The sequence below is a fragment of the Nothoprocta perdicaria genome, unplaced genomic scaffold (assembly GCF_003342845.1).
Source record: "Nothoprocta perdicaria isolate Ctin4 unplaced genomic scaffold, notPer1 scaffold_28, whole genome shotgun sequence".
Lineage (NCBI taxonomy): Eukaryota > Metazoa > Chordata > Aves > Tinamiformes > Tinamidae > Nothoprocta > Nothoprocta perdicaria.
In genome coordinates this window covers 369,974-384,435 of record NW_020455510.1, presented here as the reverse complement: position 1 = coordinate 384,435, position 14,462 = coordinate 369,974, and the positions used below count along the sequence as shown (strand labels likewise).

Below are 14,462 nucleotides of genomic sequence, written 5' to 3'. Positions count from 1 at the left end.
CGAGTACCAATAAAAGCAACTTTTATTAACTTTATCAACTCTATTAACCTCACAGTTTTTAAGTACTAGCAGAAGAAACTTTATGGACTGAAATACACCATGCTATTAATTGTTCTATGCTACTGCTTTAAGTACAAAAACTGGARAATGTTCATGCATAATATACTCGAAAGATGTCTTGTTCTAGTCAAATAGTTAGATTTTTCCAGGTTAAAGAAGCCTTTTCCACCTTGCCTTCTCCTTGAATATCATATGGTGCGATATGTGATATGATCACGTTACAAGAGTAAGACACCCTTGTTGAAGCATTTTCCGCTGTATTACTGTTTTATCTGCAATAGAATGGCAACATAAGATATGAATAGAAGAATGTGTATCATGGCCAAATTAACACACTGTGATTTGGCCCAGTCTTTAAACCATGAAGCTAATCTGCTTTAGTTACATCCTCCAATGTACTATTTTGTTTCTATTTTGTACTGTATTTTTTTCCAAATCTAGTCATATAGCAAACCTAGAAGTTCAGTAGAGACTAAAGATTACTGGTTTGTACATAATACAGATAATTCATCTCCAAGGCATTTCCTGAAAAACTTTGTGTCCAATTATTTTATGTTTAGAAACAGTCATGTGGATTTTATATATACCATCCATCAATTCCTTCTCTCTTGCACATTATGAGTTGCAAAAAGGTAAAGTATCTTGGATACCACACAAAAACACCATCCATTCTTCTAACACTTTAAAAGTTTTTAAAGCATGTATGATGTAGAACATGTTTCACTAAGTGCTTTTCCAAACAAGCTGGTGCCAAATTTGAAAACTATTATGAAAAATATTCAGTCAAAAATGCAAAACCTGCTAGATAATTCATATTAGCCAAAGATATTATTTACCAAAGTTGTTCAAAAGCATCAGAAGTTAAACACGGTTACTTTAAAAGCACTATTCACGTTACACATACAAACAAAATGCTATCATTGTCTGGTGCAAAGAAGGCTGACTGCAAACACTTAGGAGCACAACAGGCTCTTTATTGTAGAGGTAAAGGGCTTTACCAGTTCAAACAATTGGAGTTTTAACAGAACTTCCCTGGAATCTTCTGTTTAGTTGCTGGATAAATCTTCACTGAAAATATTACGAGCAGTAGCTTTATAACACTTCACCATTCGGAGCATGACTTCTGGCATTTGCTATCTTGTTTCTACAAATTTAGTGCGACTTTTTTCCATGTGTATGGACACAAGTTTTGCAGATCTGTGCTGATGTAAAAGTCTTGTCTTTTATACATGTGCATGTGTGGGAAGAGGGAGGGAATGTTTGTTTTTAAATAGAGTCAGCACAACTTGTCAGCACTCCCAGACTCGAGATTTAGAACAGAAAGGTTTCTGAAGTATTTCCTAGGCAGTAATACATCCAAGTCAGGTATGTATCTGCAGGCAAGCACATCTGTTGCATAGGTGTATACCTGYGGACTTCTACAAGCCTGCCCTGCAGTTTATACCAATTTATAGCAGAGTTTATAAAGGAAAGCAACTGGATTCCATGAGTAATATAAGTAAAGCCTTAATTATGACTTTCAAAATAATTACTTGGTGCCAGTTCTAGCAGTACTTCTTATCTGAAGAGGCTTTAAGAACCCAAAAAGCACTGAAGACTGAGTATACTCAGCCTGTATTCATTTTTATTCAGAAAGAATTTCCTTAAAATATGTACATAGTCAGATCTCCACCAGCTAGCTTCACTATAGTGCACAACCCTGGGAAAAGAATAGATCTTTAGCTGTTAACTAACAATGTTTGTATTTGCATGCAAAAACAATCTAACAAGAAAATCAAAAATAGAAATACATAAATAGCTTTCAGCATTAATTGCCATCCCAAAGCTAATAAATTTTAATGACTACAACCTCGTTCCTTGAAGGCAAACAATGGACATGACCAGCACAGGCGCTGCTTTCTCATTCCAACAAGATTAAAATTCCACAGCACCTCCAAATGCAATTGCTGTGAAGACATGGTAGCACAGCACTATGCAGCTGAAAAAGTCTATTCAGAATATCTTTCCCCAAAATGTACTCATTTTGCCTTTTTTTTTCTCTCCACCTTCTCTTTCAAAGCATATGCATTATTGTTTTCATATACTTTGCAAGAAATCTAATTTTTTTATAGTAAACAAGACACAAAGTTGTATATCACATACAAAAGAACTTAAGTTTCAGAAAACAACGCAGCACAATAAAAACAAAAACACAGCAGAACCACCTCAGAAGAAGATAAAATGTTTTTCATAATGAACCATGCAAAATCTAACTACGTAACATCCACATTGTTTTAACTGATAAAACAAAGCTATTGGTGCCACTAGACCTTCATATGAAGCATTCCAAATACTTTAACCATCCTTCAAGTGAATATTCAGAGATGCTATATGTAGGAACAACAAAAAAAACTTGGTACAGAGCAAACTACTGAATTTTATAGGCACAACTTAGTACAAACTTAACCTATAAATAACAATATTTTAGAACGTAAAGTATCAGCAAAAAATGTCAATGAAAAATGACTTCACTTTCAATTTGAGAACAAAAAGAAAACAACACTACGGACATTTCAAATGTCATGAACAGATAACTGATTTTTATTCTTAAAAATATTTTAATAGTTTGAGGCTAATTATGTACAGCTTTATTACAGAATTAAGTTATGTTTTATTTTAAACATTTATTTGATTGGCCAAAAAATGCATTAAATATAATCTAGCCAAATTTTGCTGCAGAGAGCTTTAGCTTCAGCTTTCCAAATATTCAATGTTGCTTTTTTAATGTTTATAAATGTCTTCATACTAAGTTTGGTTCATCAACCTGAAAGCACTAGGCTTTCAGTAAGGCTTAAACTGCTAGATCTAAAAAAACAAACCAAGATCCCCTACAATTATGTTCTGTGCTCAGTGAGATCATAAAGCCATTGAAGATTAGTAAGATGACATAAGAAATTCACTCTGCCAGAACAATTAATCTAGCTCATATRCTGCTTTTTAACTGCCATATTTCCTCAGGGGTGCTCAAAAATGCAGGTACTTCAAGTCGAAAAAAAACCACTTGGATCCTGCATCTGATCAGAGGAAAGCCCCTGTACTTTGCGAGAAAAACAAAACAAAAAAACAACTTTTTGAGTTAGGACAAGAAACTGAAGCACAGGAATGTGTCTTCTCATCTGACAAACACAGTCCAGAAGACACTTCTATACTGCCAAGCGTATATGCGCTCTCTGTTACATACATAACAATCACTTGCACATCCCATTCACATGATGAAGCAATGGCATAGAGATATCCACCAGGATAAACCCAAGGAATAACCACAGACAACTCTCCAGGGCTTTCTGTAAGAAACTGTGTCCCATCCCATTACAAGGGGTAAGTATCCTTGAACGCACTGATTGATAACCACAACCTTCAAATTGAACTACATTATTAAAAATTATTTGACTTAAAAAGGAAACAGGCCTAGCACATTTTCCTTAACTGTCCAAATTTATTCTGTGCAAGTAAGTACCATGTCAACAGATCATTTTATTTAACTTGGCCACGCAGAGAACTCTCAATTCCACAAATTCCTATTTTATTTTGAATTCTTAGGCTTAAAGTAATTATATTATAATATTTTTAATATTTAAATATATAGTGATATAATACAACAAAAATAATTAAGGGACTGGACATCTATTGTATGAGGAAAGAATTAGTGAGCTGGGCCTGTTGAGCTTGGAGAAGAGACGAGTGAGAAGGGATCTTATTAGCATGCACAAACACTTGAGGGGAGAATGTAGGGAGGATGGGGCAAACTCTTCTCTGTGACAGCCATCAACAGAGTAAGGGGTAATAGGTACAAATTAAAACACAGGAAGTTCCATCTCTAAATGAAAAATAACTTCTTCACTGTTAGAGTGACAGAGCACTGGAACATGCTGCCCAGAGAGGTTGTGGAGTCTTCTTCAGAGATATTCCCAATCTGCCTGGATGTGATCCTATGCAACGTGCTTTGCAAATCCCTGCTTGAGCAGGGAAGTTGAATTAGATGATTTTTAGAGGTCCATTCCAACTTCATCCATTCTGTGATAATACATAATTTATATCTAATCATAATATATAATTTTTGTATTACTATGCATTATATTGTATATATTGCATATTATATTGTATTATGTGTTATAATACGTAATTTATGTAATTATAAAAATGAAATTATCAATTCCACATCAGCTGGGAAAACTATATAATCTTTAAGCTATTCTTAGTTATGAAACGAAGTATAAAAGGATTTCTATTTTATTTTCAAGATGAACTCATCCAAAGCACAAAATTTAAAAGCACTTTTCTGCCCTTACTAACCAGTGTTGCAGAACTGGCACCAAAAATGCCCCCTAGCGGCACAGCAGGACCCTGCAAGACTTCGTCCACAGCACTTAGAATAAACTAAAATACTTAAAACAAAGATTTATTTCTGTTGGCTTATTCTTACTTTGAAAAGAAAATAAGGGACAGGACAGAGTATTAAAAAAAAAAAACTGTAGACATTGTTCAGAATGTAAATGAATGCCTGAATATACATAGAAGATTGGTTTTCCCATGAAGCAAAGCTAACAAAGTACATATTTTTCTATAGCAGAAGTGTGACTGTGGAGGCTTCAATTCAATTATTATTCAATTCAATTACATTCCGTTATTTCACACTAGTTTTATTTTGTTGCTTTTCATCTCTTAGTCTACAAAAAATAAAAAAAGACGGTAATGTAGTGGTTCATTTGCAAGCAAACCAAAAACACTAAAAAAAGCCTTTCAATTGAGGCCAAATTTCAACAGGCATGGAAATCCCAAGGCCCAAGGAGGAGGGGGTATCTCTCGGCTTGCATCTACAATACAGCACAGTTAAAAGCACATTCTTTAACAGATCACTCTTGGTTGCATTTTCCCAACCCACAGCAATTCAAATTACTGGGCAGTATGCCAAATTATTCATGAGCATAGTCACTAACTGCTTGTTTCCATAGTCTTGCTCCTAAGTAAACAGCCTACTTTAAAAGGTGTTACTCTTTCTTTGTTCAAAACGCTTTTGAAGTAGAAAACAGTTGTTGGTAAGCAAGCATACCATCACCGTATTTCAGCTGCCAATTCATCTACAGCCACCAAGAAGATGATACTTCATTAATACATGCCTGTTACAAACACACATAGTTTTAGTTAYGACATATACTGCTCAGCAGAAGAGACGACTGTAAAGGAAGCTTAAAAGTGTTAGGTCTGAGAGAAAAACTCCTTTCATTTCACAAGTTATCCAAACAATACTTTTATGTCAACATGAAACTAAAACATTTCAGTGATGTGAATATATCAAATTTTCTCATTTGAGACAGAAACTTTCCATGTTTGGTTCATAAAAAGGCACCTGAAAAGTTTTCAATTATAGTTTCAAATTATATGAGAAATTAAAAATAAAATACAGTACAAAAACAATGTTTTTAAATCAAAACTATCACTGGAATACATACTCTATCACTGAAATAGATATCAMCGGAATTCCACTTTACTGGAATCATGTATCACATATGAAAAATTGTAAATAAAAAAAGTGTTTGAGGAGTGTCATTTAGCAATTTCTCAAAGCTGCTTTGCATTTTACTGAGACTTAAGTCTTCCACTGTTCAGTGAATTATTTATTTATTCTTGTAGTATTGACAACCTCACCRATTAAAGAATACACAAACACAACAGAACTCTTCCATGAAATCATCAAGGAAACAAACACCTCATGGACACTGAACAAACAACTTCCCTCCTTGGGACAAAACTCCATTAACCACATTGCAAATTTACTCAGGCAATTCAGGAAAACAGAACTGTCAAGGAGTTTACTAGCATGACAAGCTATCCTGAAAATTAGGAGGATTGGGGCATTGTCAATCAATCTCTGGTCATGCAGCATTTGCAGTAAAGACTGTAAAAATCAGGAATTGTTATGCTACATCCTACAGGCATAGGAGTCCAACAAAATAGCCCTTTTCTTTTCAAGATCAATCAAGTTTTCATCCATTTTGAACCAGATAAGTCAACATTCCTTTCTATTGTTATGCTAAGATGTGTCCATTCTCTRCTTCACCATCTTGCTACCTAAAGGGAAAAGTGAGCAGTAAGGCAGTGACTAAAACCAGTCCACAGAAAGATGGATAAAACTGCATCTGGTAGGCATCTGGTCAAGGACCTGGCCAAAGCCAAAGTTTAGGGGGAGTCTAATGGCCCCCACTGCCTGAAAAATATCTGAAAAAGAATATGCATTAACACATTCAAGGAAAGAACAGGATGGGTTGGGCTGGAAAGAAAAAAAAAAAAAACGTTTTTCCTTAATACCTTAGAAGAGCTAGCTAGCCACACCTATGACTGGAAAAGAGAAGTCACTAACCACTAAAGACACAGCCCTGCAGGGCTTCATCTCATATCAGCCTTCCTCAGGCATATTGTAACACAAAAATTCCTCCACCTACAATTTAACCTACATCACTAACCTGCGCTAACCCACTAACTTGTAGATATCTCAGGATATCTACAGCTCTCTTAGCCCGCCCCTTCTTCTGTTCCTGGATCGAAATCCTCAGTTTACTGTACCCACCTATCTGGACTCAACAAGTCTCCCATCCAGAGCAAAGCTCATACCTTCATGCAGTGCAGGCTGTTTCCCAACCCCTACAGGAAATAACTCATTATCTTTGAGCAGTTAAATGCTAAAGAAGGTCTGTCATTTAGAATTTCACATCAGCATGTTCATGTCTAAAGAAATTTTGCTGGCCACTAATATCTCACACTTGTATCTCACAGTTTTCTCGACAAAGCAGGAACATTTTCCCCATCAGTAACTGTCACTATATCATCTGCAGTATCAGTTTTGTGAAAATGCATCTATTATAGGTTCCTTCATTGTTTGCAGCTACTCCAAGTAATAAGACAACACATTTCAGAGGTATGCCCTTACACAAGTCACCTGAAAAAAAGTTAGCAGTGACATTAAAAACTTCTAGGAAGATTGTTATGATTTTAAACACACACATTTCTACACAGTAGGTTTGGATGTTTCCTAAACATTTCATAGTTGTGGAACTAGAGTTCAGCCTAAAAAAGCTATTCAGGAACAACCGCATCAATTTCAAATCAGCTGATAACATAAGGGCTTTCCTAACACTACTAAGTCCATTCTAATTCTTCACATCTAATTCTGCACTCTTCACAGACTGCAGCACTCTGAATTCATACCTTCTTCAAATGCTGGGGCTATATTTTATTATTAAAACTGGCAGCATAACAACAATTCTGCTGGTCCAGTACAAGGGGCCAGGGATCACRGACTAGCTGCTGGGCCTGCCACACAGGGCATCCTGCCCCTTGGCTGACAGGTTTGCAGCACTAACATGGAGCAAGCACTGCAAGAGCTCTGGGAATCACAGGTTCAGACACTGCAGCTATAGCTTAGCTATGGTCTGGCTCTGCAACCTTCCAAGGGAAATGCACAGTTCAGATGCCATTTTGCTTACTGCAGTCAGCATATATAAGTGACTGCTAGTCTTCTTGCAAATATCCAACCATCASATACATACAAAATCCTGAAGATGTTATTACTGAAGTTCTCCCTGATGGAATCACTTTACAGAAATATTAATATTGCAGAACATTGCTCAGTAAGTGGAAGGAAAACTACTAGAATGTAAAGTCTGTTATTTGTAAATCTGTGGGCAAGGACTAACTCTTGCTCATGAGCAAGCCATAAAACGCAGACTGGGACAAAAGAACACTCCTCTGCTTCCCAGATAGACCTTGAAACTCCAGACACTGATTTTCAGAAGTACTCAACACTCAACATTTCAGTGTATGAGAACTACGTTTTAAATATGCTTAACCTTGCTGCGTTCTCCTATAGTCTTGTTAGTTTTCCAGCAAGTGTGTATTTTGGAAGAAGGATAAACAGAGATCGGCAAACAAACCAAACACCTTTGGTGAAACCTTGCTTTAGAAAAAAAACAAAGACCAGCACCTCCTCTCACACACTTTCTCCCTCTTACCCAAGGAATAAACATGATGTTCCTCTTCACATACATCACAGCATCAAACTACACTCAGCATCACCCTTGTTCCCAATTCCAAACATGTTCTTCCAGGAATCACACACTACCTCAAGGAAGCAGGAACTTTTTTTCTTTTTGTGGAAGCTAAACTACAAAGCAGTTATCTTGCTGCCTGCAATTTTCTGCAATCCCTCTGCCTCCATCCAAATTTTTCAACAGTTTTCTCTCACTTTAGCAACCATCAAAAGAGGAAATTCAAGTGTTTCTGTGTTTGAAAGAAACATCACTACTCTATCTACTCAGCAAATTCAATATTCCTATGTCAGTTCTGTCTGCCATTCCAGGCAATATGACTTATTAAACATGCTGTATGATCAAGTCCAGAGCTGGTGAAGACACGACTGCAGAAAAAGATGCAGACAAACTCTAAGATGCAATACAATTTACTTTTGAATATAGTTCTCTCGCCCCCAATCATCTGCCTAAGAGAACACTTTCTGAAACAACTAAAAAAACCCGTCTCCATCTTTTCTCTCACTGACTAATTTCCTGTTAATAAACCAGCAGAGGCCGCTAAAGACCATCTATCATCTCAGCAGAACTGCAGGATGGAACATCTTTTTCCCTTTATGTTTCAACAAAAAAATTTAAACTCTAGTGTTTTTCTGCCACTTTTTAATTTTGTACCTGTGCTTCCACCAGTACAAATTACATCAATAAAATCTATTTTATTCATAAGAATTCTGGATTGAAATCTACTAACAAATCATAACCTGTGCCTGTATCTGCTGCACAAAGTCTGTCTCAAGATTCATACAACTCAAGCCTGACATTTCTGCTGTGGAATCAATCCAGGTTTCCGCTCTTAAGATTCATCACAAATTTTCACAGCATACACAGTACCTTGATTACCCTCAAATTCTCTTATGGCAATGAAACTTCAGTTTCTGTTAGCCAGTTTCTATGGTCTCAGCTACACGTTTTATTTTCTGCTTCAGGAACACCATGCAACTCAAAACTGGTTATACACAGCAATGACAGAGTGAAGTATTTCATAGGTCTGTTCTTCACAGGTATTTACAGGTACATTTCACATCATTTTGTATACTTACAGACAGACACTAACACTGAGACCTTTTATCTCAAGCCCAGGCTCCAAAAGACAAAGATTATCACCTATTTGGATATCTCACTATAAGAAAGACAACCACTCTTTACTCATCACAGCTGAGAGTTCCAGATATTTTATTCCTACAGAAAAGATCATCATAGAAAACAGCACAAGAAAAAAAGAAACAAAACTGTAAAATCAGGCTTTTCAAGTCATACTAAATTATGTGCTTTAGTTCACCTAAAACATCACTGAAGAGAAGCAACCTTCAAAATTCTAAAAGAAGCAGGGAAGATAGKAAGTTCTGTAGCACTTAAGCAACATTTTGATTAAATTTATTAATGAGATTACAAAGCAATACTCTCAGGTAATCCAAAGGACTGCACTCAATAATCCAGATCGTCTTTTCCCCTTCAAGGTTTTATGATTAAATAGTCATTACTTGTATATTTGAAATTCTATTTTCTATACAACAATAAGATTAAATGTTACATTAGATTGTAGTAGTTGCAAACATTTTGGCTATGAATCATTTCTTCCTCATCGGTTTACCGGAACAAGAGACCAAGTCAGACATACTCTTAACACTTTATTTCTGACTTCAGAAATAAATCAACACAGAGACAGCTTCAGCTATTTAACTGACAATTCCCACTTGTTTGTTCTTGATTTTAGGCTACAGCTTCAATACAATATTACTTTTATAATGTACAATATTACTACAGCATTCTAAAACAGTCTCAGCAGCTTGCAGCACAATTTTTGTAATGCTTCGAGTCACAGCTAAATATCTAAAACCAAAAGAATGGATCCTTTTATACAGAAGTACATGCCTCAATTTTTCAAATCTATGAAAAAGTAACAAAAAACATTATCAGTTTCTCAGTGCTTTCCAACTTTAGATCATCAGTGAAAGATGACAAGCAAATTAAAATAAAAACCTTAATTTTAATGCATATATGCACGGCTTTATCATCAGTTACTTTTCCCTGTGTGTCACATTCCCCTCCTAACACAAGTCTGCCAACTAGACTTAACAGGTCACATCAACAAGCCAACTACCTGAAATAAATCTGCATAAGACTTACAGGTTTTCATTCAACCCCACAGGTGTGCTCAGCAACAACATTCTTTCTGTGATGACTCCCAACATAAACAGTTGCCCAACCTACAGAACATAGTTCTGAAACATTAGGTAAGAGTACTTCAAGTTGTCTTCAGCACTTCGGAAGCTCAAGAACTGTGATACTAGAAGACAAAGAAACATCCAGCCCTAGGATCATTCCTAAAGCAAAAGTCCTCTTGAAATGGATCAAAAGTAGGCATGCTAAGCTAATAGAAAATAGAGTTTGCTACTACCAGAAAATCCTGAAGAATCACCAAAACAAAGATTATTCAGGAAGAACTGGATGTGCCAAAACAGGAAGAACAAGAATGCAGCTTCAGAAATGACTTTCTAATCTAAGTTAGGGTCTTATCAGCTAAAGCAACAGAAGAAAAGAAAGAACTTCATACATTGGCCAATTGGCAGCGCTTTCGTGTGCACTGCATGTGGGTAGCCTCCCAAAAATGCAAATAAACTAAAATTCAGAAGAATTCAAAGGTTTCACAAAAGCCCATCTCCATGCAACCAACCTAGCCTCATATTACTAAGAGTTCCAAAGGAGGACTACATGATGATAAAACAGCTGGAGAGTACATTTTATAMAGATCAGACAAAGAAACTTGTCTCCTTTGCTGGGGTAGGGGAAATAGCTTATCCACTTTTAATATTAAGCTTCACCATCTTTTACTACAGTGTTTGAAGCCCAGAGTACTGAAAAGTAGTAAAGACAAAGAAATAAACTGAACATAGAATAAATAACAGTATGTTTTTATCAAAGCTCATATCCAAATAGTCTAACCTTTTAATTACTACTGTACTAGAAATCATTTATAAGTAGAGTTAGTCTACATATATTAAAAAAAGGTTTGATACAACATCCCACAGGAAATTTCTCAAAGTACACGTGAGGTAAGAACTGAGGAAATAAGAACTAGAACAGGTTACTTTAAAATTGTAAATTATCATGAGAGAAAGATGTTACTAGCAGCAATCCTTGGTGCTCAGTACACTGATGCAATTTCATAAATTCATTAGTAGCTAAAAAGGAAGAACTATGCATGTGCTCAAGAAATTTCTACGTGTGTGTCTAAAATGGAAATTATCTCCAGTACAAAGACTATTACACCAAAGAGGTCATGGTTTTGCACAACTAGAGTGCTAGAAGATGTAATTTAATAGCAGAGCATGTGACAAAGCATTTAAGAAACAATATTTTTTTCTATAAACATGAGAAATCATCAGTCGGAAGCAGCACAGTATGGAAAATGAAAATAAGAGCTATGAACTTCCTAAGATACAGCAGTTTAAATGACCCCAAGGTGAACGTGTTAGTGCAAGATGAAGAGAGAAACTCAATTTGGCTCAGGAAGCCACCAAGCAAGATGGAAACATAAAGGCTTGAATAGTGCTAGAGAAAACATCCCATGCCACACTCCACAGGGTAACCTCTTCAGCACTGATGAGAAGGGGATGCCTCTCTGCTGAACCTTGGTATGAAGATGTAGAGCTGAACAGATTTAAGTCAAAAAATACCTCTCCAAATTTTGTTTAGTCTAAGTAAAACAGCCAGGCTTATCTGATCGCTCTGTAAAGTATACAGTCTATTTTGTATTTAATTTCCAGTACCAATTTCCATTTAACACTATTAACCCAAGTTGAAGTGAGAACACACTGGACATAAGATGAATTTACGGGCTGGGTATTATAAGTTTTTTGATCACTTGACAAGATACACACAAATTGTCTTAAAAAAAAGATGCCAGGAAAAGAAATCTTAAATGATTTAAAATTTCAGCAGTAAGCTTCTGGAATGGACAGAATCAAAGAGCACATTTTTTGTGATGACATAATTTTGTGTTGTATCTGCAGAAATTATCTTATTATCTTACAGCAGTTATATTGAATATAGATATTTTAAGATTTTAGTAGTTATCTGGGGAACCAGAAAGAATTTTTCTTTTTGAGGCAGTGGAGATTGACCACTTTTAAAGAATGGCAACCATGGATGGTATTTAGCTTCTTTCCAATGCCTGGCTCATATCTCTTGCTCTCGAAGGGCAAATTAATGGTCCAGTCTGGCTCTGGTCCAAGTTTCCTGGGTCAGCTAAAGAGGAACCTTGGGTTTTGTTCCACATGTTTAGAGTGATGCCTGACCTCAGAGAATAATCCAGAATTTTACTTAACATGCATCCTGCTCTTGGAAATACTCACAATGCCCTCAGTCACTCCCTTCTTCAGCTGGCATAATGTGTTGCAGTTAAATTTTGACTATATATTTTAAGTTTGCCSCAAGGTCTTGGGGAATACCCTGAAAGCTTCTCCAAAACAGACACTTAACATAGTCGCCAAGTTATATGGGAATGCACTTAATGACTTGGGCTAACCATTCCAGTCCAGCATTGAAGCAATGTGGTGGTTCAATTGTTTCACAGTCCTCAAAGATAGTAATCATGAGTTGCAAGCAATTCAAGTGTGCATCTTCTTTTGGAAATCTGAAGAGACCTCACAAGTGACATGTAACTAAATATCCAGGACACTCTAGACATTTACTGATTTGATTGAACTTGTTTTACATTCCTAAAACATTCTAGCTTACACACTTAAAAGCCTTATACTAATCTTGAAAGAAGCTTTCTTTCAATGACTGTATTTTATTACAACTTAATTGCATCTCATAGAAAGAAAAAGAAAACAGCAGACAGCATATCCCATATTCACTGATCTCTAAAAAAGGTCAGCTCTACTGAAGACTCAACAAGCACCGCCAGCACAAGCGAAGCAAATTCAACCGTTTAGCCCTGCCTCTTGGATGAGGCACCGAGCGCTGGCAGCTCACAAAACTTCCCAGCGCTGCATCCACAAGCACCTGCTGTTTAACACAAAAACAAGCCACCACCTTCAACCACGACCCACACACAGCAGCAATGCTCCACCTGCCAAGAACRGCTTCAAACATCAGGAAGGGAGGAGGAAGAGGAAAAACAAACAAAGCAGCCTCCCACGCCGGGGGAAACCTGTTGCTTGCACCCAAGAAGACACGGCGGCAGCAATGGGGGGAGCCTGCCTTTCCCCTCGACCTCGTTGCAAAATCCACTCCTAGTTGCCGACTTTCCCCGTTACCCCACCCACCCCCCCCGCAAACACACGCATCATTTTCACTTTCCCTCGCGTTAATCATTAAAGCGGCGAAAAGGGCAGGTTAAACGGTACAAGCGGGTGGGGGAAGGGGGGAAAGAGGGAGACGCAACCCCCCGCGCACACACACCGGGCCGGACAAACACTCACTCGATGAAGTAGCTGGCTCCCTCCTCCGAGAACCCCTCCTCCCATCCTCGGGGCAGGTCTGCAGCGAGGGAAAGGAAAGAAAGAAAGAGAAAAGAAAGGGAAAGAAGGGATGAGAACTGCGCCCATGCCCTCGAGGTGCCTCAGTGGCCGCGGGGTGGGCGCGAGCGGCCCCGGAGCGACCGTTAACGGTGCGCGAGGCTGGGGGCGGCCGTTAGCGCTGCGCGCGGCGRGGGGGTGGGGGCGACCGTTAACGGTGCGCGCGCGAGGCGGGGGCGCAGGGCGGCCGTTACGGGAGCGCGAGGGGAGCCGAAGCGAGGCGGGGGCGCCGCGGGGCACCCACCTGAGCGGATCATGTGGCCGGAGTTGACGGGCTCCCCGGTGCGCGGGTGCAGCCAAGTGGTGGTGCGGGCCAGGTCGCTGGGAGGGAGAGGCGGACAAACATGCACCTGTTAGCGCCGCCCGCCGCCGCCGGCTGCCCGCGCCCTCCCGCTGCCCCCCTTACTCGATGAAGAAGACGCGGCCGTCGCCGCAGACGCCGTAGGACCAGTGCTCAGGTAGAGCGTCCCGCCCCACCGCCGCCGCCATGTTCGCGCAGCGCAGCCCGCCGGCCGGCCGGGGAGGGGGTGCGGGCGCGGGCGGCCGCCGCTCGGCGCCCGAGTGCCCGGCTCTGCTCGGCAGCGCCACCGCCGCCGCCGCCGGCCGCCGCGCGCGGGCGCCCCTCCGGGGCGGGAGGCGGGCGACACGAGGAGCCCGGAGCGGCGCCGCGCCGGGGGCAGCGGCCGCAGGGAGCCCCGCGGCGGGGAGGTGGGAAGCGCCGGCCTTTGTGCCCGGCCGCCGCCTCGCGCCCTGAGCG

The 14,462-nt window shown here is 39.2% G+C and overlaps 1 protein-coding gene across 2 annotated transcripts in view; it reads right to left on the bottom strand.

Annotated features, from left to right (window-relative positions):
* The window catches only part of PLEKHA7 (pleckstrin homology domain containing A7), a 109,044-nt gene extending 94,850 nt beyond the window's left edge, over nucleotides 1-14,194 (bottom strand). For both annotated transcript variants that reach the window (XM_026041123.1, XM_026041122.1), the window contains exons 1-3: nucleotides 14,112-14,194; nucleotides 13,950-14,026; nucleotides 13,610-13,667 (exon numbers count right to left, since the gene is read on the bottom strand). In XM_026041123.1, the coding sequence (XP_025896908.1) occupies nucleotides 13,610-13,667; nucleotides 13,950-14,026; nucleotides 14,112-14,194 (218 nt within the window). The remainder of the gene's footprint in view (nucleotides 1-13,609; nucleotides 13,668-13,949; nucleotides 14,027-14,111) is intronic.
* Nucleotides 14,195-14,462: the final 268 nt, after the last annotated feature.